General features: G+C 37.8%; 1 protein-coding gene across 3 annotated transcripts in view; it reads left to right on the forward strand.

Annotated features, from left to right (window-relative positions):
* THADA (THADA armadillo repeat containing) overlaps nt 1–20,052 on the forward strand; it is a 162,807-nt gene that overhangs the window by 24,077 nt on the left and 118,678 nt on the right. For all 3 annotated transcript variants that reach the window (XM_080408573.1, XM_080408574.1, XM_080408575.1), the window contains exons 22-26: nt 316–425; nt 8,643–8,775; nt 11,651–11,761; nt 12,924–13,046; nt 13,725–13,816. In XM_080408573.1, coding sequence (XP_080264699.1) covers nt 316–425; nt 8,643–8,775; nt 11,651–11,761; nt 12,924–13,046; nt 13,725–13,816 — 569 coding nt within the window. The remainder of the gene's footprint in view (nt 1–315; nt 426–8,642; nt 8,776–11,650; nt 11,762–12,923; nt 13,047–13,724; nt 13,817–20,052) is intronic.

Raw genomic sequence — 20,052 nt, forward strand, 5'->3', positions numbered from 1 at the left:
GTGCGTTCCTCTTAGACAAATAGCTAATTTTATGTCCTTTTATTATTTTTTTTTCTTTAAAAAAAAAAACAAAAACATAGCCCTATCCTTTTAGTTCGAAAAGTAGAGTGTATTATTTGTTATCCTTAAGGTAAATGTGTTCGGGGGTTTTTTAAAGATAGTACTTCTAGTTGCTTTTTGCTTTTGCCAGTGGCCTTTCCAGCCAGGAGTAGGATTGCTGCTTTTAGTAGCAGAAGTATCTTGCATATATAAATTAATTGTCTACATATAATTTCAAATAGCTTTTTTCTTTTTCTCTTTTTTTTTTTTTTTTAGGTTAAAAATATTGGGGATTACTTTAAACACCATCTGCTACAATCAAGGCACAGGGGTGCATTTGAATTGGCATACGCTGGCTTTGTGCAACTTACGGAAATGCTTTCCAGGTAGAGAAGATGGGCAACTTACTGTGTTTTTAATATAATACTTTTACCAAACTGTGGCACTGATCCTGAAACTGGCTGTACAAGCAGATCCTTGATTTCCTGTGCATTTTATTTCTAGTTTGGTGTAGGCGTGATTATGACATTAGTTACATGACATCTGTGCCTTGGACTGTAACACTTTATGGTTAGAGATGGTGCTTGGGCATCAAAAGACGATATAGACATTTAATGCTTGCTGCATTTTTCTCCATTTCTGGTGTATTAGTTTACTGAACAGCTCTTAAAAGTGCTTGGGCAAAGTAGGAGTGTAGAATTCTTCCCTCCACCCCCCTGTTCTCTGGCGTTTCATGAGAATGAATGCCAGACTTTTTGTTTCAGCCAGGATGTTTTCCTGGAAACTTTCATTACTTGTCACAGAGTTGTGTATTCTGACATTTGGAATACTACCTGGCAGTACATCACAAGATGTGATATGCAATCTTTTTGATTTTTTTTTCTTTCCTCTTATAAGTTTATACTTTCCTAGAATAATTAAATGAGCAGAATTATCCTGAGGTCTGGGCCAGAGCATTAGAATTTCCATTACATGCTTAGTTACCTATTTAAAGTGTTGTTAATGTTTCTTTGTGATATATAGTAATTATATCTTACCCAGTTTTTAATAAGACAAATCAAAACATCTACTGACTTTGTGGCTTTTGGTGTTTGTTTTTTTTAATATGGTTTCTTGAAAGACCAGTCCAATTTTCAATTTGAAGTACATGTATTTTCACACCAATGCCAGGTTAAGTAACCAAGTGTTCCCCTTTTGCTCCGTGTGGGCCTGTCTGAGGCACTGGTCTGTTTCTTGTTTATTTTGGGGGTTGTGGAGGAAGGAAGAGGGGTTAGTTTTGTTTGTGGTGGTGGCGGTAGCGATGCTGCGTTTTCTTAAAGTAAAAATAAATCTGGTGATGGAAACACTTTTGATGCTCTAAGTACAGACCAGCTGCCTAACTAGGTTTACTGAGTGTCCCCTCAGACAATTTTCCTAGCAGACCTGAGGGGCTGGTCTCTGGTATGGGATGTTGGTGGGGTAGGTACCAGCACTGCTACAGAAATTGGTACTCGGCACGTTGCAACCTTCATTCTGTATGCCAGTGAGATGCTAAGCTATAAAGCCACGATTCTGTTGGTGGTGTATCTGTAGAAGGTACGTTATTTCCTTTTATGTGCTGGCAATCTGAGGCATTTTAAATTGCCTTGAGTAGTTTGTTGGGAGCTTGCATGACCTTACTTTAAACTTGATTATTTACTTTAAAAGGAAAAAGACTTTTGCTTGTCTATATAAGTTATATACATTTGTGTAAATGTTGTATTCTTTTTCTGTATTATGAAAACTTGGTTCAGGACGTTTTAAGGTGATTGATCAGATGATCGCCCAGTGGCACCCTTTATGCTGGCTTTTTAAGTTCCCTGCTGGGCTAGATCTTTTCTGTTTCCAGTGCTGTATCGGCAGAGCAGCTCCTGCAGTGAGTGAGAAAAAGCTTGCCAAGATGAATGACTGGAAACATACTATCATGGATAGGAGTTGAAGTGATCTCACTTATCTAGGCAACTTTCTAGAGAAGTGGTTATATTGTCACTTCAGTTAGTGATCTAATTTGAATGGACTACAGAGCAGTCATTTTATACTTTTGATTTTTTCCAAGTCAAGTACAAAACATTATTCTGCTGTCTGCTGCATACTTATGGCAGCTATTTATAGATGCTTTAGCACACTATGCACTTTCATTTAGTCTCCTGAATTTGATGTTGCACTTGTAATACTGGGGGGTTTTAATTAAAAAAAAAAAAAAAAGTAACCCCTACTCCAGCAGCAAAATCCTTCATTCTTTTCAGTGCTTCTCTTGCAGACCTCTGACATCATAACTTCAGACTTTCTGTATTGTTATCTAAACTTAGTTTTGTATGTGAAACTGGGTTTTTTTCAAAGGCAGATAACAAAGTATTGACAAGTTAAGGCACTGGTGCTCTTTTGAGACAAACAGTGACAAGTTAAAAAATGTTGTGCCAATAGCTAGTATATTTTAATGTCAGCAGCATTTCTTTGAATGTTCATTAAATTAATACAGTATTCAAAATAAAATAAGCTGTTAACAGTATAGAATGTATAGAAACAATTGCTAAATATTGAAGGATATTATCCCTGAGTACTTTGGGTGTGAAAATAAATGTGTTGATGTAAAAAAAAAATTGAAAATTCCATGGTTGAGTTGTATGATCTACTTTAGTTTCAAAAGGTTTATTCCTCCCATCAGATTGAAGAGTCTGGCCAGCAGAGTAATACTGTTTAAAAAACAAAACCTCCCCCACCCCCCAAAAAAAGTCAGAAGATCTTTTATTTCCATCCACCTTTTTGAGAGGAGAACGGAGGTGATCCAGACAGGTACAGCCCCACTAATCTGATCTCAGTCAATATGTAGGACTATCTAGAAAAAACTTCGTAGGAAAGGCAAACTAAAAAGCGTGAAATACTGGTAAACATATAAAACATTCTGTCAGCTTATAGTGGACCTTCTACATGGCAGACAAGCTGTTTTTCTTTGATTTTCAGTTTTTAAATTTCTTTTAAAAGCTGAGGCAAAAAAATCTACCCAGACTTCAGAGAAGTTCCTCATATGTTTGTTCCCTCTCCCTTTTTCTGCTATTGTATTTAATGGAGCACAACCTACTTAAGAGCATCTTTATATTCATTTTACAAATGAAGAGCCAAGCTTAAGAGAACTCTGCTTTTCTGGAAGTTATTAAAAAAATTAGGAAGTATGTATGTATCATTTAGAGAGAAAAAAAGTGCACTTGAGTTTAAGTAATTTTCCTCTTCTGAATTAACAGTTCTCCAAAACAGTTTTTTGATGATGCATATTTAAAGTGAAGGTGTTGCAAGTATTCCTTTGCAAAAAGCCAGTTTACAAGAACAAGAGAGCAGCTCTGTGGAAATAGATTTGTTTCAATGAAAGAAGGTATTTGCCAGGAAGTACGGGTCTCAATGCTAATATTTGTATTTAAAATGAAGGAGGAAGGAGACTGATAACAGAATACCCAATGACTCTTTGGTCTGGTACTCCTGGGGTAAGAGGAGTGTCTTGGGACTCTTATGCAAAATGGGCCAGTTGAGTCTCTCAGCAAATGCAGTCGTGCTGCAGGTCTGAGTGTCCCGTAGTTTTTCCATTTATCTGGCTGCAGCTGAAGGGCTCCGTTCTGCAGGTAAATCCAAACTGGCCTAGCACTCTCCATAACTGCTAGTCTCACAGACAGTCTTGAAATATGTGTACCAGAATCTATGTTAATTTACTGCTGCATCCACAAATACCAGAGGAGATTACCAGCTGTAATAATAATATATTATTACAGCTGTATCTGGGGCAGCTTATAATAATGTATAACAGCCTAAAGACAATACTTTGTTGAACAGAATTGAACTCAAGACCTACAAAAGCATCCTTGCCACTTTAACGCAATCTTTCTCTAAGACCCAGTAAAAAAATCTGTCACCAAGGCTGTGCCAAATCCCTTTCCCATGCTTTTATGAATGACTCCAGTTGAACATCCTTCTCTTTTTAAGAAAATGTTTGCCTATAAACTGTATACTGGAATATTTACCATCTGATCTCGCTTTTAGCTGTACAGCTCTTAAATACCAGTCTTTATAAGAACCAAGGGTAGGCTTCTTTCGAGACAGAGCAATGGTATTCAGAACTGTCTGAGTTAGTGGTGAAAGAAAAATCTTTCTTCCATGGAGATTTCTTATGAACCTGGTGAAATTTGATCTCTGTCTTGACATTTGGATATAAATTGCTGAGTGTGCTATTAAGCAGGCAAGTTACCATTCTTCCTTTTCCCCGTTCATACTCCTTCTGGGGGTGTAATGCTTACTTTGTTGTGCCTGCTTAATATTGTCTGCAGCTGCAGGCATAACCATACAGTTAGTTACAAGAGATGTTCATATCAATGAACTAAGTAATGTTTTTTTTAAAAAAATATTTTCTTTTCATAGGCCCTGAGAAATTACAAATGCCCCTTTGGTCTGATAATGTGCTGGTTTAGAGAAAGTACCTGGAAGCCTCTGGGCAGCATTGGTCTTAAACTCGAGTATCCTGTAAACCTTACAAATACCCAAACAATTTCTTTGTTCCAAATGGTCGTTTGCCTGTTTTGCTTTTATTTAGTGGAGCTTTTCTGAGAGACCAAGTGGAGAACATAAACATTTCCAGAAATCTCAGAATCATGGTGTTGCATGGTTATGGCACTAGTGCTTTGCCTCAGAGTTGCAGAACGCAAGGGGAAGGTTTGGGAAGAGTTATGTCATGCAGTGCAGTGGTGTTATTTAGGAAGAATGTATTTTGAGCACTTTTAAATGTTGAATTTGGAGCGTAAATTAAACTTGGTGAACACAATTTTATGTATATGCAACACGTTAGGACCATATCCATTACAGTTTTCTGGAAAACTGTAATGGTAAAGAAAAACCCTGCTTTGATTTTATAGATGTTTAGTCCAGTACCAGTGGAAATCATTCATCCGTACCTAGTCAGTGTCTGATCTTTCTTCTGTTGGGGAACCAGGATTCTTGGCAGGACCCTTTGCAGTAAATGCTGCTTCTGACTCATTTTGTTGCTCTGAAGTGACTGTAATGCTTTGCCTTCTCAGGCCTCTGTGGTCTGTTAGGAAGACTTGTAAAATGTAAACATCGTTAATGGACTTTCTAGTGAAATGTGCTAGAATTGTCACTAACTTTTCAGCAAAAGTTTAATCACAGATGTGAAGGAAAGTCTAAAATGGAGAGAAATAAATTAGCAGGAAAAACCTGTTTTTATGTATTGTGGTGCTTGTAAGGTGGGGAAGAAGTACACTATATAATGAAATAAAAGATACAATGTTAAGGCACTGCTCAGTGTGAAGACATGTTGATAATTTTAACTGTTCATATTTCCCCTCATTTCTTTTCCTGCTTGGTGGAAGAGAGAGATAGGGGTAATACTGTTGTCTCTCTGAAATGTTGAGGCCACTCAAGGTTTGCTCTGCTCTGCTTTACTGCTAAGGAAACCTCAAAACAGTACCTTTCTCAATGCACCTATACAATTTGGAAGATGTTGCTTCATTTAGAGCAGATGCTGTGAAACGAAGGCTGCAAGTGAAAGGACTTAATAGTTTCAGAGGAGTTGTACTTAAAAGTAGACATTTTCTAGCTTGACTTGTGCCTTGAATAGTAATGTGTTTCTGAGGCTATAGTTTCTTGTCTCCTTATTTGTCTGAGAAGTGCTGGGGCAGTATGGAGACTTAACTTTATAAAAAATAGGAATCACATTACTTACGTGAAAAGGAGTAGTAGTACTACAGGTCTATTGAGAGAGGGGAAATGGTGAAAGAAAACCCCTTTTTCCCCAGATAGGGACTGATTACAGCAATTGGAAACACTGAATTCTGGATATACTCATGTGAAAAAATGCTTCTGGTCATGTGAAATTGATGCCACAAACCACTGATATCCAGGAAGGCCAAAGCCCCAAGATCAGTCTTTCGTTCTTAACACGCCATTAATTTTGGACAGGAGCGAATACAGCCATATGAGTTAGGGTGAAGGGTTTAGCTTTAACTTTGGATGGCTAGGCTTTTTGTAGTCGTTGATACTGACCACAGAAAGGGTTCTGGGCATGTATGAAATTGTAACTGGCAGATGGACAGACAGAAGTTTGTGGAATAACATTTACTGTACTTCATCTTATGTAATTTGTGTATCAAGTTGCTGTATTTATATTTTAATTATCAATACTATTTGCTTGATCTGGTGAAAATAATTACTATTTCATTCTCAAAAATGACATTTGAGCTTCAGACCACCATTTTTTACATTGTAAAGCTTCATTATTCTTAAAATGTAGGGCCACCTGTTTCTTAAGACAATATTCTTCTTGCCAGACCATAAGGAGATGGAGCTGCCAGATTTAAGGGAGTAGTCATCTCCATTGCAAAGTCAATAGTCTCTAGTGTTTCTAACTTTAATGCAATAACTCCTTCACCTTTTTTTTTTTTTTTAAAAAAAAAAAAAAGTGCTTTGGTGGGTGACTGAACTAGGTAGAATTACTTGTGGCGAGATCAAAGCAATACAGTTTTAAGGGAGTCTGAGGTTTACTGGGTTTCAGTACATTTCTGTATTACTACTGAAAGGGGAAAAAAACCTTCAGTGTACTTAAGAATAAAATATTCAGTATGCTGTGTAGCAACTTTTAGATATTTCCTTAATGCTTTACTTTTGTGTTCTTCTGCACCACAGCAAATGCAAACACCTCATGGGATGTCTGGTTCAATGCTAAGATAACATACTGAAGAGAGATGAGCACTGTTCTTTGCATGACTAAACTAAGACATTTAAATTCTGCTTAGCTAGGGAGGTTAAGACCAGCTGCAGACACGTTTGGAAGTAGTAGCTTTTGCAGTATGCATTGACGCATTGGATGAAGAGAACTGCAAAGTGGAGTTTAGCTGCAGGGACCCATGGAGGAGATCCATGAGAAGTTTTGCGTGGTCTCAACCCTAAAATTGCATCCTCCTTGTGTACCCACAAGTGAGCGAAGGAACATGTCCTGAAAGTAAGCAGGGGAAGCTAATTATCAGCAACAGAAAGAGAAAGTCAAAGAAAAGAGAACTCACTGTTAGTTTGCAGATTGTTTTGATTGCTTCCATCACAGGCATGGGCCAGGAAGTGCCTTTCTTTTATGCTGTGGTGTGAGGTGACATACCCTTTGCGAAGCCATGTTTCTCTTGCATTCTGGATGGATGGTTTGTGTGCTGGCCACTGTGTTGAAGAGATGCTGCCCTTAAAAAATGGGTAGAAGGCCTGGCAGCTGTGTAGGAAACCTGTGGTAGAAATTGTAGGGGAATTACTGAAGAGTGAGAAGTGTGCTGTGTCTTCTGCAGACCTGTCTTGCACTTCCTGTGACCTATATTCTGTAACTGATTTTCTGTTTATTTTGTAAAAGAGGGAAGGAGGGTTTAACTACAGATTAAAACTTCATTTGTTGTTGAGTATCACATTTTTAGCCTACCTAAATTCTTGCTTTAATAAGAGGAAGGTAAAGAAGGAAAGAGTAGATTTAGATCTTCCATTAGATTTTGGTTTTCACATCAGTACCTCCTACCTTTTAGCTTTTCTTTTAAATTCTTTCAGTCACTTACGCAGAAAACTTGATTGTAGTCTTACTGTAAGGTGTCACTACTTAATAATGGATTTAATTATAGTTTATATTTTTAGGTAAGACAAGTCCTGCATGATTGAGCTAATTGCAATTTTATTGCCCACAGTGATTAATTCTTTTTTTCTACTCTGAATCACATGTCAAACCAGTATGACAGGTTTTAGAAACAGTGTCCCATTAATAGAAATTTTTGTAACAATAAATGATCCTTTTGGAACATTGACATAAGACTAATGGACTGGTCTTGCACCCTGAGTATGAATTGCATTGAACTGATCAGCACCAGCAATTGAAGTAGAATTCAGTTCTCCTTGTCCTTGGAAGTCCTTTGCTTTCGGGCAATGCTGAGATTTTTACCTGCAGAGGGGGGAGTGTTTGGTGATAGGAGAGCAATTTAGGAGCTTTACCAGAAGTTTGACTAACAGTATTTTGGAAAGAGCAGTATGTCTTGTATGTCATTCCTTCTGCTGCTCTGAGGTTTGCAGGGGTATTTATATAATAGGTATTTATTGTGAGGGGCTTCAGTTTTGGTTTTTGTATGGTTATAAACTTAATTGTATATGCTAGCTAATGTAAGGGTCACGCATCAGCTACTGTGTGTGACAACAAAGATGTGAATTTGTGACTGTCACTTCCTACACAGTAACTGATGTGTGTATGTCTTTGTTTTCTTCTCCAGAACAAAGTTCCTGGCAGAAATGAACAGTTGCAGTGCTGAAGCACAGAATCCTGGTTTCTGTTCAGTGAGATATCTTTTCCTAGTGGCATTTAATAATTAGGGTTAATACAATTTGTGCCAATATTGGAAAAACATACAATTCCTTTTCTAATTTCTGTCCTGTTTCTTAGCAAAATCTTTATATGCTTGGAGATGTTCACATATAATAAGAAATATTTCTGTAGGGTCACTAAATGACCTTCTTTGAGACTGTCCTAGTTTTTTATGTATTTGTTTCGTGTTTTCTTATGTATTTGTTTCATGTAGATGTGACAGCGAGACTCTGCGCAAGATGCCGGAGCAGTGGCTAAGCTATGTGTTAGAAGAAATCAAATCTTGTGATCCTTCATCTACACTATGTGCAACCAGACGTAGTGCAGGAATTCCATTCTACATACAGGTACCAACTAATGTAATTACAATCGATTTAATTTTATTTTTTTCATGTCCTTTCTGGTGAATACACTTACATATTTGTTTTTCTTATGTCAACCCCTTTTAGTGAAAGTGTTACTTTTTTTTATACAGGCCTTGATTGCCTTTGTGCAGCCAAGAAGCCGCATGTAATTAAACCATGTTTGATGCTGTTTAGCACTGCAGTTCTATTGATGCTTGAGGTAGATTTAAATAGTGCTTAAAAAGACTGATCTTAGGCTCTGTGTGACCACTGTAATAATCCTAGCAAATCCATAATTTAATTCACAGGTTAAGTGAGACTCTGTTAACTGTATAACTGTGCTGTTTCCATGTGAAGTGGGAGGGTGGTAAAATCTGAGCAGACCATTGTAGAATTGTAAAATGGTGGCCCAGAAAATACCACAAAGAATTTGGGTAGTCCACTCAACAGTAATAATGCGGAATCAAGTAACGGTCACGCTGACTGGCGTGGACTGACAGTCTTGAGTGCGATGAATGAGTAGGTTACTGAAGACATACCCGTGAGTGTGGGGCCATGCTCCTGCAGTCTTCCCGCTCCCCATGTTATCATCAGCTCCACACATTCCACCCTCTAGCTTCTGCCAAGTTCAGAACTGATGGCTGATCAGCTTGTGGGCAGTGTTTTGTCTCTGCTCAAAGCACCACCTCCTGCTGAGTGCCTTGCAGTAGTATGCAGCTCATCTGATTCTTGTGGGTTCAGTCACTGCAGAGTTGGTCCTGCAGGTTACACTTCACCTGTTTCCATTCCTTTGCTCCTTAAAGTGGCCATGATTGCTTTCTCCTAAGTTAATCTGCATTGTTTTAATTTTCAACCAGTTTTCTAAGATGGGAGTCCAAGATTAACTACATGATTTGTAACTTTCTCCGCTTGCTGAAGTTTAGTTTCAAGCACATTCCAAGAATCTGAGGGACTGCTGGGAGCAAGTTCCTCCTGCCAGAATAATTCATCTTGCTTGTTTTTCACTCCGAGTTTGCCCTGAGAAGGTTGAGGCAGCCTGCTTCTGTCTGACCTCTCTTATGTCAGTCACAGCCTGCTCCTGGCTTTGCTAGGTATGTGTGTGCTAGGCAGCAGAGATCAGAAGTAGGGCATTGGTTTTAAAGACATTTTTCTTTTTGAATTTCAGCAGTTAAAGACCTTTCCGTTTTATGTCTGTAAGTTGTCTGCAAAATGAATTTGGTGATTTCATGTCTTCTGGTTTCCCCATTCACGCCACAGAGTTTGAATCCCCTGGGCATTAGCTAGCATTAATCCTGAGAATGTGAAAAAACAAACATGTTTGAATCAATTGTTCATGTAAAATTTACGCTGTTTAATGTAAGGACTACGTGGACCCAATGGTACCCCTTTGCAGAAAACGTGTATAGCCTGCAGTTGGCCTACATTACTGGGTCCACATGGCAAAGCTTGTGCTGTGCCATAGCTGTTTGGATAAAAAAGTCAGATGCTTCTATTTTGACAGCTCTGGAAGAGTACGAAGTTACTCTAGTACATCAATGAGAAGGTTTGAAATGAACATTTGGGTTATCCTGAAATAATCTATTTTCAAATTGTAACTTTATTGTAAAAAGAGGTGATAGGGTTCAACTACTGAATGTGCCCGTAGCCCTCAATAAAATGGATTAAGCCTTAAATAGCATGTTGCATTTAAATAATAAATATACAAGTTGTAATGCATAGCCTAACAGTACTGTAACAAGGTTATTTTATTAATGCATGAAATTGAGGCTCAGTGTGGTCTCTTTGCTATCTACTTCCTGTGACATTTATTCTTGTTTTACTAAAACACATCTGTTTTAATGATAATGTGTACTTTTTAGGTTACGAACATTTTATATGACCTATTTAAAAAAGAAATATTATTATCTAATAGTACAAAGGTGCAGCTCCTATTAGTGGATGAGGAAATGGTGGGAAAATATTACGGCTTTAACATTTTTAGGGTATGAAATTTTAGTCTCCAGTTCATTCTCTTTTATTTCATACTTCACTAATACTTTTTTCCCTATCCTTCTGTTTCTCCCATTGTTGGAGATAATGATAAACTGACGATGACTACTTCTGGGTTTCTGCCTAATATCTATACTTCATTTGGCTTGCAGTTGATCCATTTGATTGTTCTTGTATGATGTAAAGTACTATTAAATATCATTTGAACTGATGCTGAACAGACTCTGGGACCCAAAACACAAATGCATAATAATTTTTTATTAGAAATAAGTGATTTATGATTGTCCATTTGTACTAAGTTGGACAAATTCAACAAGAGCTACTAGATGGAGAAAGACTGTTTTAACTCCAGTCCTGAATTTTAAAGGAGTGTTTTCATCTCAGCTGGATGTCCTACTCTTTGAAGTACTATTTGGAGATGGATGTATCTCTTCCCTCCTTTTAAAAATGTGCTGCCTTTTTTATCCTGTTTCGCAAACCAGGATTCATTCTTTGGCCAGCCTGTGTAATCTAATATGTATGTTATTAAACTAAAAAAAAATCCATACTAGAAAATGTAAGTATCTATTACATGGCAGATACTTTCACTGTAATAAATACTATGATTTTTTTGGGTGTGATAAATTATTAGCGGTTACATGCAAGCAGATTTTTCTTAGGCACATGGGTAGTGCATTAGTGAAGTTTTCATACTGAAACATGGCATGCTAAGAGGCTTTGAACAAAACTAAGAATTAGAACTGAAACTTACTTTTTGCAAATTTTTCTTTAGTCCTTGTATATGATCAGAAGCTAGGCTATAATATGATAAATACAGGAATGTGGAGCAGAACTGGTGGTAAAGAAAAATGGCTAAGAACAGCTGATTTTTTTTTTTGACTGTCTGTAGGCTTTGTTAGCTTCAGAACCCAAGAAGAGCAAAACAGATTTGCTGAAAATGACAATGAAAGAGCTGATACCTTTGGCTGCACCTTTGAATGAATCAAGTGTAATTCCACAGGTAAAATACAGCTTCTCATCAGAAGGCAAATGTCAAAAAAATGTTTGTGTTACTTCAGACAGTTAAGGAAATTTGTGTGTGCTTTTAATAAAGATATTTTGGGTTTATTATCTATAGCTAGGGGTGCAGAGGTTACGAAGTTCACTGGAATTTGCAAGTGCATAAAATAGTGGAAAATGGATTGGACGTAATTTCATGGGTTTTTTTCTAGTACATCAAATGCAGTCACATTCATTTTGAATTTATGTGATCGGTTTACTGATTGGTACGTTTCTAAACATAGATGAGTAATTTCCTTTTTACAAGGAAATTAACAAGCAAGCATTTGTTTACATTTAGAGTAAATAAATGAGTTTCATAAATCATACTGTATGCAGTAAAATATTTGATGAAAAGTGATTTTATGCAACCTTAGTAACTTCTAAAATGTAAATATATACATTCGGAATGCATAAAAAATACTTAAAATCTTTATCTTAATCTTATTATGTTTTTTTTTAATGTTTATTTTAAAGATCATATTATCATTTAGATCTTTATCTTCAAAATGTTATCAAATACTTAGTATTTCTGGTTTTAAGTGCAAGCCGTAATTTGTTGACAATACATAGAATGATGTTCTAATGGATCTGCCAGATCTTCTGTCGATATGAATTTATGTAGCTTTGTCAAAGTCTATGAAGCTACATAGATTACCACCTTCCTTTACAGAGGGTAGAGAGATATCAGAAAATGCTCCATATGGTGAAGCAAGCCTGGCTGTCAGTTTTAGCTTAATATTGTCCTCCTGTGAGTTGTAGTTTATTTTTTCTCACAGTATCTACAGCACGTCAAGAATGTTGGAAAAGATGATTCTAAACTTCGAAAGTTATTTTTACAGCCATGATAAGCTAAGGAAGAAAGAATGTTGGCCTTTACTTGCAATGCTTGGACTGTAGTTGTTGGAAGAATATATTTTGAAACTAATTATTTTTAACAATGTTCACTGCAGCACCGTTTTAATGTATTTTTTAATAGCAGTGTTCTTGTATTTAGTATAGAAATGAAGTCCTATAAATGTGCGTATGGATTGTTTTTGTTTTGCATGTTCACTGCCGTAATTAACATACTTTAAATTCAAGATATTTTCCAATGAATATCTATTTTTCTTCTACCCCCATAGGTTCATGCTTTGAATATCCTTCGGGCACTGTTTAGGGATACACGTTTAGGTGAAAACATCATGCCTTATGTTGCTGATGGAATACAAGCAGCAGTTCTAGGTTTTATGTCACCTGTCTGGGCAGTAAGTTAATTCTTAATTTTGCTTCTCTAATTTAACAGGATATAGAGTAGTGCTGTTCAGTGAAGCTTTGGTCATGTTTATAAATGACAGTGCAGTTTCTGGAATGTTATGTAGTGTAGTAAGTATTTCAGTGTACAGCAAAGAATAACGTAGACTTGCAAAAAAGTCATAGTTTTGGTCACATTTTTTGGTTTGTTTTTTTCTGTAATGTGAAGTGCTGACAGAAAGTAGGTCAAAGCTTACCTCATGATAACAATATATCTAGCTGTTAAATTTTGAGTCAGTGCAGCTAGCTAGTAAGGAGTGCATTTACAGTCATTCTCACTGTTTGCTTTTCAGTAAAAAATGATATTCCATATGGTACATTAAGGTAGAACATTTCATCATCTGCCATGCATAAGGGTGAATGCTTTGAACTACTAGAAATCTGGATGTATCCCCTTATATTAAAGATGGACATCTCCAAAAACTCTGAGCTTTCTATTAGTACTGTTTTAAGAGGAAAAATGCTCTGAATTATTTGCTTCCACGTGCTGACCTCTGAACAGTAGGCATGCTCTGTCCTTCACTCAGCTGTTTTTCTTTTTGACTGTACATTAGTGGCTGTATTTAAAGAAACATTAGTACATTTAAAGGAGTTTTTAAAACATAGTTCATGTTCTTTTCTTTTTCCTTTAGGTAAGAAATTCATCTACGCTTCTTTTTAGTGCTCTGATTACAAGAATTTTTGGGGTTAAAAGAGGGAAAGATGAAAATTCAAAAAAGAATAGGTAAGCATCACTTGGTATAAACTGTAAGTTTGCAAAACATGACCTTAGCCAACAACAATTTGAAAATGTTGCTTGTTTTATGGATATATTGAATCATAATGTTAGAAGACCACGTAACCTTGCTTAAATTGTGCTGCCAAGAAATAAGTGGCCAAAAATATCTGCTGTTAAGCACTGAGAGTAAATTTTACTCATGTGCGATTTCACAGAAGGGGAGTGTTGCTGAGAGGTTTTGGTACCAGTGGCTCTTCCAAATGCCCAGTCTCTCTCATGGTCACAAACTAGCCCTGTTGCTCTTGACAGCAGAGAGCAGGCAGTGAAGGAGAAGAGGAGCAATGGTCACGTGTGTTCCCTTACCTCTAGAGCATGCCTGGAGGTAAACTCACCCCTACTAATTGGAGATTTTTCCCTCTAGCCTTCCTGCTCTAGAACACCCTCTCCTTCTTATGTGTCTCTTTCCTCAAAGGTCCAAAAATTGCAGCTTGTGAAGCTGCTTCTCTTCCAAGGGGTTCTGCCCTTGAACTCTAGTCTTGCTCCAAATCTTCTACTGTTTGGACTTATTAATGTAAAACCTATTCTCGGACTCTTAAAACTCTCCAGTCCTGAGCATTCCTGTTTCTCTAGGCCCTCCAGTTAGCACATAAGCACCCCAATGTTTTTGTTGGCCTTCAGCCCCTTCCTTCTGCAGCGAATGAAGGATGTCTATGCCCTGTGCTCTGTAGCTGAGGTTGCTGCTCTAGTTGGGATGTGGAAATAATCTTGAACGCAGAATAAACTCATTAAAAAATACTCCTGGGTGAGCCTGCAGGGCCGTAGAGTGGTCACACTATGGATATTATGGTAACCATTTCAGAAATTCCTAATGGATTTTCAGATCATGGACAAGGTATGCAGTTTCTGAAAGGAGGCAATTGTTACAATTTACCTTCAAAAATTCCACTCTCTTTTACTTATTATACAGTGGTTCCTTACTGTTGATCTATGTAGCTAATAAAACTTTCATGCACGTTACGAGAAGCTAAATGTCCTTGGATGATACTAGTCTTTCATCTTACAGACAGTAGGTGCCATTTTAGCTGTTAGAAACAATTAATTTCAGGTGTCACTTGAAAAAATTAGTTATTATGCATGTATGAATGTGAGGAAGAAATACAGGTGGGAAGTTGGAGAGAAATTACCTTTAGAACATTACTCTTCCCCCAAAACAGATTTGAAATGTCATTTCCCCTACTGCATGAAATTATCCCTGCTTTGTCATAAACCCAAATCACTTCTCATCCAAACATGGATTTCACTCCCATACCACTGGGTTTCAGCCAAGCAGGGCAATAAAAAGGTTTCTTATTTCTTGACTTCTTACTTAGGTTTTGTAGCAGCATTTATAGTTGGGTTTTTAAATGTTGATATTGTTTGCTTACTGGAAGAGAGATATACCTCAGCTTTTATTAAGCTTGTATCCATCCTAGGGAAAAACTTTGACATGAACGTCTACAGTGGGAAGGCAAACTGACTTCTCAGATACGCACAGTGTGATGAGATATGTGTAATCTGAGATTTCTGTTTGTGGAGGTATAGAAAGTAGTGCATCTGAGCGTCTGTTGGGGATGGGAGATACCAGAATGAAGGAAAGTAAACTTTTATATGGTTAAATTGAATTCATTAAAAGCTATGTTAATTTTTATGTAACTGGCACCGTTGACTTTTTTTCTTTGTAGTCATTTTGACTAAAAGAGGTTAAGGCAGGACTGGCTTCTTTTTCTTCCTTTATTTATTTAACAGTTTTGCGTTAAACATTGTATGTATACATCAGTCTTATTGTTGCCCCCATGTAGTAGTCAATACCATGAAACGGGGAATGGGAAAAACTACTAAAGACTGGTCAGGGAGGGACAGGAGATACAAAAACAGAAGCAGAGATTTTTCAAGTTTGTGACTTGAAAGTGTCTCTACAGAAGATGCAGGTTTAGAAGAATGATGCAGAGGTTGTTGGCTATTTTTTTTGTAAAGCTACTTCTTCCGAACCCAGCCGGTGAGTTTAAGGTAGGTGTTTGGGAAGAGGGCTGTGTTGCAATGGTGTGGCACCACGAGGTGTCACCGTTGCTGCACAGCTCCCTGCAGCCACACCGGTGGAGAGCAGCTGTGCTTGGGCACTTCTCTTTGGGAGCGCTAAACTTGTTTTGTGTAGTGTTTTGCCAGAACAGAATTCGTATATTAAGAATAATTTGTTCTCTTCCCCCACTGATTTTAAATCTGTCGGTTTACTGCAAAAGCACTAGCATTCTAGCAACTTGCGTCTATATGAACTTGTGTGAAAGTCATCTGTTTTTGAGCTGCTTGTTCTGTCGCCTGCAGGGTGGCCTGTTTGCATTAAGGGGCACTCTATTTGTGGGCAGAGAAAGAGACCAACTTTCTGATGCCACCGTTAGGACCTTGCATAGGTTTCCAGTTTGCCTGATTTTAGATTAGGGGTTTAAATCTCTTTTCTGTGCCAGGGAGCATTACTTTGTTGTTCTCAGATCTCAGCATCTGTCTAAAAAAACGATGGATTTTCTGGTTGTTTTCTCAAGAAGAGCTCCTGTGAAATTGGTACAATTGGGGTGGTGGAGAGTTTGTGTAGACTTGCAGAAGAAAGCTTTGTTGAAACAGTACTGGCAACTTAACTCCACTGCCATGTTTCTTTAACTTACTTAGTGTAACTTTTCCCTTTTTTTTTCTCATATTGGCACTAAAAAATCACATATATCATCTTTTATACAAAAGTTATAGGTCTATCATGCCTCTTACTGCTTTTAATCTGCTGATGTTATGTTACATTCCCTATTTATGTTAATTTTGTACCTTATAATTTCTATGCAGCTAGGATGTTTGCATAGTGACAACACAGTAGGGGTCTATTATTTGGTGGTCTTGGATCAGTTGTGAAGCATTGGACTGAACGACCGAATGAACTATAACCTATGTCTGATCAGTAACCACATTTAATTTGTTTGGGTTTTTTTGTTTTGGTTTTGGTTTTTTTTTTCCCCAGGCATATGTAAAAGAATGATGGGTTTGGGTTTTGGTTTGATTTCTGTTAGGTTCTTTTTTTTGTTGTTGTTGTTTTTTTACCTCCAAACATTCCTGTGTCATTTTGGGTGTTTCCAGTAGAACAACTGTGTGAAAGGGCCTCCTCACTCAGTCACAAAGACAGTGAGGGGATGCCTAACTCTGCTGACAGACATTTTAAATTACATCTGCAGTGGGCATCCCTGCTGGAGAGCAGAGGCAAGAAAGCATGTTGAACTGGGCTTTGTGATCGTTGAAAGGGCATTTGAAAGGTCAGCCAAAACTCTGTCTGAGGCAATACTATATTATGCTAGAGAAGGTCCATTCTCTGAAAACTTGGTCTGCAGTTTGAGGGTTGAAGAAACTACCAGCTATGTACCATGGTTCCCGCTGCTCAGTTGTGTTTGTTCAGTTGTCATTGGGGCTCTGCAGTGGGTCATCTGCAGAGTGTTTACATCAAAGCCGGATTGGTACAACTGGGGAGTGGGGAACTGGGGCTGTGAAGGAGGAGGATTTTTGAGCAGAACTCTGGGCTCATGCCAAACTTTGCTCTTAAGGGTTCACTGGAAACTTGAAGGGACTACTTGTACATCATGCTTTTCAGAAGATGCAGTCATGTTCTGTTTTCGTTAAATATGGATGTGTCTTTAATTTATAGCATGGGCAAGGAAATAATGACTTGGATAATTAATACTTGAAAAATAACAACTCTGTGCAGCTCTTGCAAGTAGAATAGATAGAAGTTGTGTGCAGATTGTTTACAGTGGTCCATGCAACTATACAGGTTGAGCTTTCTCTTTCTAGTGAAAAGAAAGTTAGAAACAAAAACATTTTCTCTGGGTTCTCTCTTTCTGTATCAAAACTTCCAATGCTGCTGTGTGTGCTTTTGTATATATATGTGTGTGTGTGTTTGGCTAAACTTTGATACTTTGAAATCCAGATAATGGGTTTTTAAAATGGTCCTGTTAACTCTTACCTGTAGGGGAGGGTTAGTTTAGTTTTTATATACTTGATTTGGGACTATAATCTTAAATGTTACGATGATTTCAGATCTAAAAGACTTGTAATGAAATTCTAGCCGCATAAATATAATCAGGAAGGGTTGGAAAAGAGTCTTTGCAGTTACTCCATTTAAATCTGGTGACAGAAAGCGTGCTCTGCAAAGATACGTCACCACGTGTTTTAGAGCAAATAATTGCCCCTTCTGCAAGCCCTTCACAGCACAGGTGGTATTTATGTTAGTTTAGCCAGTCACTTCACACCGGGTGGATGCGGGGTCTGTATCCCAGTTTGCCTAGCTACCGTGCTGGCGGCTGTGGCCTGTGCCCCAGCCCCGCTGCCGTTCCGTGCCCACTCCTGTGCTGCGGGTGTGGGGCTGCGCTGGGGGCTGCCCTCAGCCCGAGCAGTGGCTCTGGAGGGGGCTGCCATGGCCCTGGCCACCAGGCACAGCCTCCCTCGGGCTGCTCTGGGAGCACCACTCAGGGGCATGCTGCAGACCCGAGTACTACACTTGGTTTAAAGTAAATTAATCGAAGCAGGGCTTTGAATGCAGTGAGTTCTGTAGGGCAACGAGTTTAGTCTCTCATGTTTTGATTAAATGGTCTCTCATGTTTTCATTACATAGCCGTTTCCCATCCTCTTGTGCAGTCCGTTTACAATGTAGATTTGCTGATTCCATGCACTTTTGAAGAAGCTGGGGTCTGGCGTATGCTTAATAATTCTGTTTTTTTCATGGATATTTTTTTCCTGTTAGTGTTGCTACAGATTGCAAATCATCTAAAGTAAATGTTTGTTCTAGTTGATTGTAGGCTCCAGTATTCATCACGTGAAAAAAATTAGGATGTCTTGAGGTAAAGAGATTCTAAAAATAAAATGGAATATATATTGTGATAGTTAATGCAGATCTGTATATGAAAGTCAAAATAACTTACATATAAAGTTAACTGAAATTAATTTTGAAATGTAATTACATTTCTCATCATAGAGAAATTCTCTTCTGCCCAAATGAGTTACAGTGGCAATAGTGACACTTTCACCTACATTCTTACACACACACACAAATATCTATATATATGTCTATATATCTTGTCTATATATGGACTATGTATATGTGTATATATAATACTGGAGGCTGGACCAGTGGTCTAGTCCAGTGCTGTACACACACATGTGCATATATATCAGAGACCTTTCTGGTCTGTAGTCCAATGCTAATTAAAGCTGCTATTGCTTGTTACTGGGCAAGACTCTTCTCATCAAATACCTGGCATTTCTGGCTTTTTTTTTTAAAAAAAAAAAGATGAGCATGATCAGAAATTGCCTTTGAGGCAGTTTGCTGTTTGACTTAGAACAGGCTTTAGTCTTTAGAATAATAAAAAAGGATTGCCCTGACTTATCTGAAAATGGAGGTTTTTTAGTTGGAATGTAAATGTTGCAAAGTCCTCAGAAAGAACAACCATTGGCCTCAGGTACAGGCTGGGGTTAAATGAAAGAATAGGGAGTGGGGAGAATTCCCTTGGCTTCTCACTTGGTGGAGGAGGTTCCAGGAAGGAAAAGCTTCAACTCGTTGATTAACAAGCAGTTTCTTAAGCAAGACTGAAATGGTACAGTGCAACCTGGTGATTTTTACATGAAGTAACTGGTGTGTATGTATATTTGCATTTAGGGAGGGCGGAAGCTCCTATTTACACTAGTGAAGGGAAAATGCATATGCAGAAAATACTTAGCTGTCAACTTAACACACATTTTCTGTGGAGTAAATATTCATGCTGCTAGAAAATTGAATATGAACGCTGCCATGTTCTTAGTGTTGGTTAAACATATTTGGAAAGAAAGAAACTTTAATTGTGAGCTAGATGGTACTACTTGAAGTTTTTATTTTCATTGGTAGCTGTCAGTAAATGTTGATGACTATCAACAATGTCAAGCACTTGAAAAGGAGAAACTTATATTAAGATGAAAACTATGTAGATATGAACAGGTTTTGATGGTGCACTAGTGGCTGTGAGACAGTCAACTTGCACAGCGACCCTTTGCTTGCTTTGTTTTATTGCAGGTTGATTGTTCAGCACTTCTCAGTAAGTGGTCGCTTGCACACTTCAAAGTCACTGAGTAAAACCAAATGAAAAAGTTCATATCCAACTTTTAGTAACACTAAGTTGGATTTTGTTTCTCCTAAATTGGTATGTAGT

This window comes from Falco punctatus (assembly GCF_963210335.1).
Source record: "Falco punctatus genome assembly, chromosome: 12".
Classification (NCBI taxonomy): domain Eukaryota; kingdom Metazoa; phylum Chordata; class Aves; order Falconiformes; family Falconidae; genus Falco; species Falco punctatus.